The following is a 10,658-nucleotide window of genomic DNA, read 5'->3' as shown; positions in this document are numbered from 1 at the left end:
TAAACAAAACAAAAATCTGAGTGAAATTAATAATGTCCATAATGACTGCTGCAGTCTTAATTGTTCCCTGCAATGGGTCAATATGTTTGCTCAGGTGGCCTCATTGGATCAGCTGGGCCTCTGCCTCCTCCGCTTGTTGCCACAACATGCAACGTGTGTTCGTCAGCGTGGAAATGACGTGGGTGTCCGCGCGTTTTGACGAGCCCATAAAGGATGGACTGTCCTCCCAGTGTCACACTGACGGAGAGACGAGACGAAGACACCCAGGGCCGAGAGAGGGAGTGGGACCAGAGGAGCCAGAGGAACCGGAGGAGACGACCCACAGAGGATTGCGATACCTGAACAGTGACCTCATATCTGCCGGAGTCCCACAGTGAAGTGGAGGCTGGAGCGGACGAGCAGCCTCTCTGCGTGGGAGCGGAGCCACTCAGGGGACACACACAAATGAGCGACGCGCACGGACACGACTCAGGTGCAGAGAAAGCAAACTGGCGGCGCACTTAGGATGCAGAAGTCACCTGTGGAAGATGCAAACTTCCTCTCCAAGTATTTCTTCTGGTAAGACACGTTTTCTCTTCATCCATTATCCGCGGGGCAGCGGTCGTCTCAGGACGGTACAAGGTGCAGACGCTGTCCGTATTATCACACGAACAACTCACCAGGATGAAAAGGCAGAGATCGAGCCCAAGTCACTATGAGAGAGAGACTCTAATCGGACATGGGGAATATTTTAAACTCATATGATGTGCAAGAAACATGTAAAGTTTTCTTTAACAAAAAAATCTGTGTAACTGAGGTTGTTTTACACGTGTATCTTTATGAAATCCTAATAACACTCGTGCGTATTTGTCACTCATTCCATGCGTAAAATGCGCAAAATATGAGTGTTGCCCCGAGGCGGCTTGTTCCAGAACGGGTCAAGTGGAGCAGGCTCAAGTGAGGCTTTTGCTAAGTCCTCAATATCTGTGAAACGTGGTAAAACTGATTCACATTTAGCACAATATTATTAGCCTTAACTTTATAACGTAATGCATAATTATAGTGGGAATTTAATGGGCCACTATTAATATTTTTTTAAAGAATATTCCCTGTGGTACTATCAGAACTCCTGTACTTCAGTGTTTTTACCTGGATCATATCATCCCTCTAATATAGTACTGTATAAAGGTCGTATGGATATATTCACTTCTCACATACAAGGCAGACCTCAAAAGTGCGGTGATGTAAATTACTGTGTGTCAACTAGTTTGGACAGTAGAAGCAAACATCTGACAGTATCTCCCTTCTCTGTCATTAGTCTGACTGTGAAACCTCAGGGATTACTCACATTACAACTAACACCACTTTACATTAAAGCTCCCAGGCGCTCTAACCCTGGTTTCAATGCCAAAGTCTTTTTCCTGTGACCACAGATACAAATACATTTCATATACTGTTTATAGACTTTCAGATATCTTCAATTGACAAACATGTTTTTATTGTAATTTTTGATGTGCATACTGTCTTGGTTTGATGAACAACATTCTATCTATCTATCTGTGTTTTTGTTCAGGTGGACGACACCGCTGCTGAGGAAGGGCTTCAGAAAGAAATTGGAGCTGACTGATGTGTACAAGGCTCCTTCATTTGATCTGGCAGACAACCTCTCCGAGAGACTCGAAAGGTGAGTGCGGTTTATAGTCAGCTTGTGTTTGTGATTAAATTTTTTGTGTTTACATCCCAGCATTGATTGCAAATTGTCATGCTATATGCCAGCATTGTGTTGCAGGCAGGTTTATAAGGTTACTGTATATTGTGCTGAATGGAGTAAGCTGTTTAACATAAGAGTGCAAGCAAGTTCTTTGGCAAGTTTCAGTTAAGATAAAAAGTGCAAGCCGCTGTGGATAAAGACTCTCCTTGGGATCTAAAAGAATGCATACCTCACTATAAATTATAGATAATGTAATTCCTCTTAAAAAAATCAATGATGTCAGTCCCTCAACACTAAAAAAGTCTTTGAAGAGGTAATTTTGCAACAAAAGTCTTACACGTTTTCTTAATAGTTTGAATGTTCTGAAACTAAACTGCTTAGTTGTTTTATCTCAGGCAATTGTTATGCCTTTATTTAATATATTTACTGTATTTAATGGGAGGCAATAAAGAAACCTTAAAGGGATATTTTACCGAAAAATTTAAATTCACTCGCATTGCAAATTTCCCCATTGCGGGACTAATAAAGGACTTCTTATCTTCTCACCACTATGCAGATGGAGGGGTGGGTGAAGTGTCCACAAAACACTTAGGAGTGTCAGGGGTAAACAGTGTTGCAGCCAAAGTGACCTCTTCTCAGACGCTATAAAAAAAATATAAAAATACATAACATGCCTCCATTCTGCTCATACTGTGTTTTTAAGCCTAAAATTCCACTACCGGAAGTAATGATGCTGGCTGACGTAGTGATGCTAACACACCCAGCATGTCCCCCTCGGCGAACGCTTCTGTGCAGTGTGTGTGTGCAAACTTGGTGTAAAAGACACTATTTCGAGTCAACTATGAATGTCAGAGAATGCGAAAACTTTGAAGACACCACACAAGCGGGTTGGAGGCATTTTCTGTTATTTTTTTACATCTGAAGAAGGGGTTCCCAGTAACTTCAACTGTTTTGGATTTGTCTGAAATTCTGTTTACCCCTGAGACTCCAGAAGTGTTTTGTGGACTCAAACACTTCACCCACCCCTCCATCAGCATAGTGAGTAGATAATGAGTGAATAATCTGTTTTCGGTGAACTATCCCTTTAACCTTATCCTTATCTAATATGTGCCTCAGCAGCTTCTGCGAAAATTAAATATTTGTAGTTTAATGAATATGTCGAGAAACAATAACCCACAAGTCTGCAGCCTTGCTCTTTTTTTTTCTTTTTTTCGTACATGCCCTTTACATGTGTTTACAGTTGCAGACAATTGGCCTTACTTCCCTCAGAGTGAAGTTAAAATATGGGCTGGCATTTAAACAGGGCTTGACATAAACCAAACCTGTGTGTGCCAAACAAACATCGAGACAAAATTATGGACAAGGTTAACACCTCTTTCTTTCTTTCTTTTTGTATCTGTTGCTTTTTCTTCTTCCTGACTATCTCCTCACTGAACCCCTTTTCTAAATACCCATGTTTACCTTCTCTATTGTATCTGTGTCATATTATTTTTAGTTTAAATCTAGTTAACTTCAAATTTAATATGCTTGCATGACAGGAATCTGTTGCCATTCATAATCAGTTCAGAATTGAAGTAAAAAGCACAGTATGTTATCTTTGAACATACCTTTTTCCTGTCCTTCTGTGATTTTATCTTTCTGCCTCTCTCTGACTTCAGTTTTCTCTAAACACACAAATATATATTTTTCCAGATGCCACCTTTATTTTCTATTCCTCTTCTTTATCTTTTTTAATTTGTACCAATTGATCACCTCTTTTCTTTTCTCACCTCCCGTCTCTATCCTCTTTTAACTTTTCCCAGTTTTATTGTCCTCATGTTTTGTCCTTACATTCCCTCTTCATTCTCTATTTTCTTCATCGTCTCTTTTATTTGTCTCCCTTGGATGGCCTCGCCTAATTTTTGCAGCATTACAGCAAAGGCTAGATCCTTGATGATTTATTTTTTCAAGAAAAAGAAGGCAGTCTGTTTATTCTCCTATTCTTATATTTTCATTTAATTAAATGTATTATTACCTTGCGGACACCCACAGCAGTGTCCCAAGTTGGCCTTCCCTCTTGGTCATCCACGGGCCAGCGTCAGGCTAAACGGTGCCAACAAGCCAGCTAACGTACAAGGGTGTTAAAAAGCCGACCTTTAAAAAGGTCCAAGAGCACACTGGGTGATGAATGAGCAGTGGTGGGTGATTTTGCTTTCATTATTCCGATCAGGCAAACAGTGAGGGCTTCTGGGAAAGTGAACTTTAGCTTCCACTAAAACATGTTGTGTACCACCAGGCCCTTTATCACCCGCCTGCTACAGTTCAATTCCATGAGCTTTGCTGGGAAGTAAGGTTTTCATGAAGTGTTGACCAAAAACATAGATTAGAAATCGAGTAATTTAAAAATACATTTAATATATTTAATTTAAAGAAATTTTATTTAAGCATTTCAGGTGATGTTATTATTAATTACATTTTAATTTAATTTATTTGAGAAATCGAACTACAGAAAACAGTTAACTCAGAAACCTACCGGTCTCACTTCAGTTTGTGTGTGTTATGCTCCAACAAAACACTAGACAACATTACAATTAGACGTTGTTTGAGAATTATGGTTCTTCAGTCATTTTGCTCATTTCTGTTTACCGTCACTAGAAATATCTGAATTCTGTATATGCCTATTCTAGTTCAGCTTTCACTGTCTTGTTACTGAAGCACATATATTAGATCCAAGACCTGAGTTTCAATTCACTTCACCATATACTTGTCTGGTAAGTTATTATTACAATTAAAGTTTGCATGGTCTGTGATCATAGGTAGGTATAGGAAAAGGTCATTGCTGATACTGGATCTGATTAGTCAATATTGACGCCGATATTGATCTAAGGAATAGGTCTGTTTGTTTGTATTTTATCACAATGTGTAACTTACTTTCTTATTTAGGCCATTGGGTTTTTTGTTAACTTGTTACAGTCTAATACGTAATATTCTGTTATCACTCTCACTCATTGCCCCTCCGTCCTCAAGTTCTCTCTCTTTCTATCATCCTTTATATTCCTCACTTCTTCTCCCATCACTCACCATTGAACTGGTCAGCCAGGTTATAAATGAGCCTTGGAGAACAATGCAGCTACTCACTGTAGCTGTAGCTGCCTGCGATGGCAGTTTTGTGAAGTTAATCCAACACTACTGTAACACGCCTGCAGGCTTTCATAGGCAATATCCAATATAAATGTTTGAATCAGCTGTAAAACCAAGCCCTATATGCCCAAAGAATATCCTAAAAAATGAATTTTGATCAAATCATATACCATTTTCTCAGTATATTTCTATCTGTTTTTTTTCAACTAACAAAGAGTTCCTACAAACTCTTAATAAAGAAATGCACTCCAGCTCCTCGTCCTGTGACTGAATTACAAGCCAAAGTTGTAGAAAGAACTCGCCGGGCAACTGGTCTGTTGCCAAAGTAGTAGTAGTGGTCAAATAGAATAGCCACAGACAAACTTTGCTGGCATTTGGCTGCTGGATGTGTTATTCCCCTGCACCTTTTGTTTAACTGTGTTGTAACTCTGCCCTCCCTGCAGAGAATGGGACAGAGAGGTGGTGTCAGCCAAGAACAAGCCCAGGCTGATGCGAGCCCTGGCCCGCTGCTTCTGTGGCCCCTTCGCCTTCTTTGGTGTCCTCCTCTATCTCGGGGTGAGTCTGTCAGTCCTATATGGAGGAAGCAAGTGAAGACCCTGGTGTTAGTCTAATAGAATGGATCATACCTCCGGGTGTAGCCAAAATAAACTGCAACAATGAAGCAGATGTAATAAAATATGAATTTTAATCAAACACTGTAGAAATCCTTAGCTGTAGCATGGGCGACATCAGCAATTAGAGAGAGCACTAAAGTGTGACAATTTGTATCCTGTAAATCCCTTTTATTTTTATAAACTTAATAATTACTTGATTCCATTTAATATCACAAATATATATTTTGTTAATCTACTAGTAAACAGTGTTAATGATGCTATTGTATAGTTACATGATTAAGTTACATCGCAAAAGCTGGTTTAACAAATCTTTATATTCAAATTATAACCTATATTCACTTTTATTCTTATCATAAATCAATTTAGTTTAATGTCTTCTATTTTAACCATTCTGAGACATGTATCTAGACAAATATCATCTTAATGAACAAATTAAGGTACTCACAGATTAATTGTGATTTGTTCACATTAAGAATGACCAAATGTTTGACGAATAACAGGTCGTCCTTGTCACACAGCGTGGTTTCAATGCCAGCTCCACCTGTGTGTGTGTGTGTGTGTGTGTGTGTGTGTGTGTGTGTGTGTGTGTGTGTGTGTGTGTGTGTGTGTGTGTGTGTGTGTGTGTGTGTGTGTGTGTGTGTGTGTGTGTGTGTGTGTGTGTGTGTGTGTGTTGTCTCAGTGGAGAGGACCTACAGAGGAACAGTGCTATGTGACGTACAAAGTATGTCACACCATAGTGTCACTGCCCATCTCACTGTCCTGGGCTTATGGGAAAGTGGCAACAACAGCCATTGCGTAAGTTAGTACAGTTGGAGGTGGTGGTCAGGACAACAAGAATGCCTGTTAGATGTTAAAGAGGCTGTGTGGGAAAACGAAAAAGCTTTGGAAAAGGTTCTTAGTCGTCAAGTGCAAAATTATGACATCGATGTTCCTTTTATATCTGCCATTTTTCAGCTGTAGTCTATTTGTGAGTCCATTACATTGTTTGTTAGTGTTTCCAAATGAACTACTCCACTGAATTGATTGAAATGATAAGATGATGCTCTACATATGACAACATAGGTTGTAATACATATCAGATTATAGATGGATCTAGATAAAAATATTATTCACCGTGTTAGAAGTATTCACTAGTGATTTCCATTTTGAAGCATCTTGACACAAAAAGTTGGAATTTTAATAAGATTTATTATGTAAAACATTTACTGCAAAGTGATTGGTGTAACAAATGAATATGAAAGCAGATTAAATCAATGAATCTATGTTCTGTCCCATTGCCTCATCTCTTGTTGTAGGAGGTGTCTAAGACAGTGCAGCCACAGCTTTTGGGTCGTATCATCGCATCCTTTGACCCGTTCCATGCTCCAGAGCGGGATCAGGGATACTTCCTGGCCCTGGGCCTGTGCCTCCTCTTCACCGCCCGCTTCCTCCTGCTGCAGCCCGCCATCTTTGGCCTGCATCACCTTGGTATGCAGATCCGAATCGCCCTCTTCAGTCTTATATACAAGAAGGTAAGGGAGGGGAGGACTACTTTAATTGTGTGTTACATAAATAAAGGATATAAAGAGATAAATATTCAAATAGTGATTGGAGGTCACTTCAATATGGATATCATAATTTTAATTCTTGCAAATCAGTTTTAGGTTTTTACTAGGGCTGTCAGTTTAACGCGTTATTAACGGCGTTAACGCAAACCCATTTTAACGCCGTCAATTTTTTTAACTCGAGTTAAAGCAGAGCTGCAGCTGCAGCTTCAGTATCTGTGTTCGCCTCCAGTCTGACCTGCTCTCGCTTTTTGTTTTAATATTTCGCCACCTAAAATATATATTTTAAAGCTATTGTAGCGTCCCACAGGACACGGAACTTCTTCGTGGTTTAGTAACTGGTATTTTCCTCTACACGAACATGTGCATCTCTCGCTGTTACTCCGTCACTCGCAGACATCAACACTTCACTTCCTCATTGATCCCCGATCCCCCCATCCTATTGGTCCAAACAGTCACATGTCCCACCCAGACCTCTTCACTGACCGTCAGACATCAGAGCGCTCCTTCAACAGTGTTTTACTGAGCATACGTCAAAACCAAACATAAACATAAACCCAGTCCGTTACACTATTAGGCTGCAGCTATATGTTTTTATTTATTTAAAAATAGGGTACTTCTTATTTCATACATTTTCCACAAATAAGGGGAGGATAGCCCTACAAAGTTCTGTGTTTCATTTATTTCAAAGTAGTCCGACACCTGCCTGTGTATTTTGTTTGTTTGTTATTTGTTGCTTGTCTGTTGAGTAGCTAGCTTAAAGCAAAGAAGTAGTACGCTTACCTTTTATTTGTTTCTGAAATAAGAGGACTGACTGCTATGTTCACAGCAAACTTGAAAAAAAGAAAATATTAAGCCATGGTTTAACTGCACTATAGGCTGAGTCCTTGTTTACATGAAATGTGCACTTTATAATTTTATTTTGTACCACCCTGTTTGGCAATGTTGTTTTTCAATAATATAAAACATTTGCATAAAGCAAGCCAATCCACTTTTCCATGTTGATAAGAGCATTAAAACGAAAGTAAAATTATGGAAAAATAATAAAGGAAGGAACATTCAGAATAGATACAAATTTGCGATTAATTGCGATTAATCGCGAGTTAACTATGACAAAATGCGATTAATCGCGATTAAATATTTTAATCGTTTGACAGCTCTAGTTTTTACATATGTACTGACAAGTTTGAGAAAATCTCCAACTAATTCTGCGTGCATCCTGCAAATGCACAGTTTTCATTTCTGAAATGTTGACATTTTTTAGTTATGGATTTAAATCCATTACAATAGTTGCCATTTAGATACAATGGAGAATAAAAGTTAAATGCGTTCCATCTGAAGTTGTGAGAAGTGAAACATCTCCCAACACTTTTACTGGTGGCACAGAGGCATTGATTAAATCCTGGGAAGCAATCCTCAGGCTCCTTTGAGGGCTGACAGCCTGGTGTCAAAGTTTTGTCAAGTGTCACTGACTTCCTGCCTCCCAATTCACTTTATCCCTTTGTGCTTCAACTGACCCCTGACCTTTGACCTTTTCAGACCCTGAAGTTATCCAGCCGTGTATTGGACAAGATCAGCACCGGTCAACTAGTCAGTCTAATGTCCGCCCACCTCAACAAGCTAGATGAGGTGAGACATCACAAACATTTGTTAACTTGCATGTACACTGCAGCAGTTTTTTCTTTGCATTACACAATCCAATGAACCGCTGCTTGGAGTAATGTAAGGTTCTGTCCTACACTTGATGGCTGTGTTGAAAAGGAATGCCGGTTTTGTTACCCTACCAAGTAGGTTATGTTGAAATTAAATGTAATGTAAGGTGTTAGTTAGCAGGACCACTCAACTACTGGTCAAATTACCATGAAACTTGGTGGAAGCATGTTGGTATGAGTCAGAGAAGAACCTGATATATTTTGATTCAGATCCAGATGAGGGGATCAATCCAGGAATGATTCGGGTAATCATTCTGGGATCTAGATGAGAGACATTGGGCACATTTAGGGAACTGGTATCTATGAGAGTGTGTACTTTGGTGCTGCTGGTTTGACTTTAAGGTGACTGTCAGGCCTTGGCGGAAGTATGTGCTCTACTGAGAGTCATTCTCGTTATTGCGTTTAAGTGTTCTGATTTTGATTACATTTCAAGTATGGTGTTTAAATTAAATACAGGGAAACCTGGTTAATTGTTGTCCTGCATGATCATGAAAGTATCTGGGTGTATGATGGTCTATGCAGGTGTATTGATTTCTCAAAAGGGTCTTACTGTGGTTTTCAGTGATTTGTCATATAATGGTTCAATGTTGGATGTCCATGTAAAACATGGAATACATTTAAAATAAACGTGTGTTAGATAGTCCTTGTGAGACAAAAACTCAGGCGTCAGACTGCTGTCATCTTCTCCAAGCACAGGTCTTTTTCTCTAAATGTTTCAGTTCAGTACAGGGATTAAAGTACAGAGTGACAACACATTTCATGATCTGCATTGCCAAATCAGACTTTCATTTTCAGGAAGTTGATTATCATATAATTTACCTTTACGTATTTTTATACGGTGAATATATATATAGAAACAATGTTTAATTTGAATGTGAATTCCATTCTGTTTGGGTGCAGACATTTGGTTACCTGAAAAGTCAAAAAAGCCATACAGTAGTTTTCCACTCATGAATACCTGGGAGACAATGACAGTTCACACCCTGACTGACTTCAATGGATCCATTTTATTACAACCACTCAGTGATGTGTTCTCCTAACTGAAGGACAATTGGAGGACAAATAATCGGGATCAATACACACACATTCAAACACAATTAGGTGTGTGTACAAAGCAAAGTGTTGAGAGACACATTTCTTATTATGCAAGACAACATAGCTGGAGGGCGTATGTGTGTGTGTGCCTGTGTGTTTGTGTGTGTGTGTGTGTTTGTGTTCTCAGTCTCACTGAGGCTCTGAATGTGGAAACACTCTGTCACCTACTTTGAGACAATTATCACCTGGCTTGCATGTGGCTTGGCTAAAGCACCACTGTCTCCTGGTGGGCGTTATCTAGTCTAGTTTTCTGTGTGACCTGTGTTTATTAAAGGAAGGCTGTTTGATATTCAGCTGAATTAAAGTTTTCACTTTTGAGGTGAGTGGATCAAACGGTAACAACTAATTGAGATGAGAAAAACGTGTCTCACCTACAGAGCAGCTTATAATCATCAGCACATTGCTAAGTGATATTGATACATTCCTTCTTTTTTTTGTTTTTTTATTTTCTACAGTCATATTGTCTTTCTGTGTTGCATTTGTATTCTGTCAGTGTTATCTTACATACATTCTATTGCAGTCCGCACATTTCATGTACACTGATAATAACCCATCTATTAAATAAATACAAATAAAGAATCAACAAAACAAACAAAAAAACACATAGCAATAACAAAGCAGGACTGATGGAAGTGCTGTAAATACCACAATCAGGCCATGTAGTAATTCTATTTTATCATGAAGTACTTTATAATACTATGATTGATTAATCCAAATAAGCTAAAGATTGTCTCTCTCCATTGTTATTGGTTACAAAAGTTGCATTACTTCATTATATGATTTTCTGATTTCAAAGTAACGCATGATAATATCATTCCTACCATATCATCATGAATTACTTAAATTACAGAGTTTTCCTTGAACCTGACCCTTGACATTTCTG

At 39.0% G+C, this 10,658-nt stretch overlaps 1 protein-coding gene across 1 annotated transcript in view; it reads left to right on the top strand.

Annotated features, from left to right (window-relative positions):
• Positions 1 to 487: 487 nt before the first annotated feature.
• The window catches only part of cftr (CF transmembrane conductance regulator), a 37,994-nt gene continuing 27,823 nt past the window's right edge, over positions 488 to 10,658 (top strand). The window contains exons 1-5 of the mRNA XM_061076776.1: positions 488 to 558; positions 1,553 to 1,663; positions 5,254 to 5,365; positions 6,720 to 6,935; positions 8,508 to 8,597. Of these exons, the coding sequence (XP_060932759.1) occupies positions 506 to 558; positions 1,553 to 1,663; positions 5,254 to 5,365; positions 6,720 to 6,935; positions 8,508 to 8,597 (582 nt within the window). The 5' untranslated portion in view covers positions 488 to 505. The remainder of the gene's footprint in view (positions 559 to 1,552; positions 1,664 to 5,253; positions 5,366 to 6,719; positions 6,936 to 8,507; positions 8,598 to 10,658) is intronic.

Source organism: Limanda limanda, chromosome 8 (assembly GCF_963576545.1).
Source record: "Limanda limanda chromosome 8, fLimLim1.1, whole genome shotgun sequence".
Taxonomy (NCBI): Eukaryota; Metazoa; Chordata; class Actinopteri; order Pleuronectiformes; family Pleuronectidae; genus Limanda; species Limanda limanda.
The sequence above is the reverse complement of the archived record's forward strand: the minus strand, read 5'-3'. Positions and strand labels throughout refer to the sequence as shown.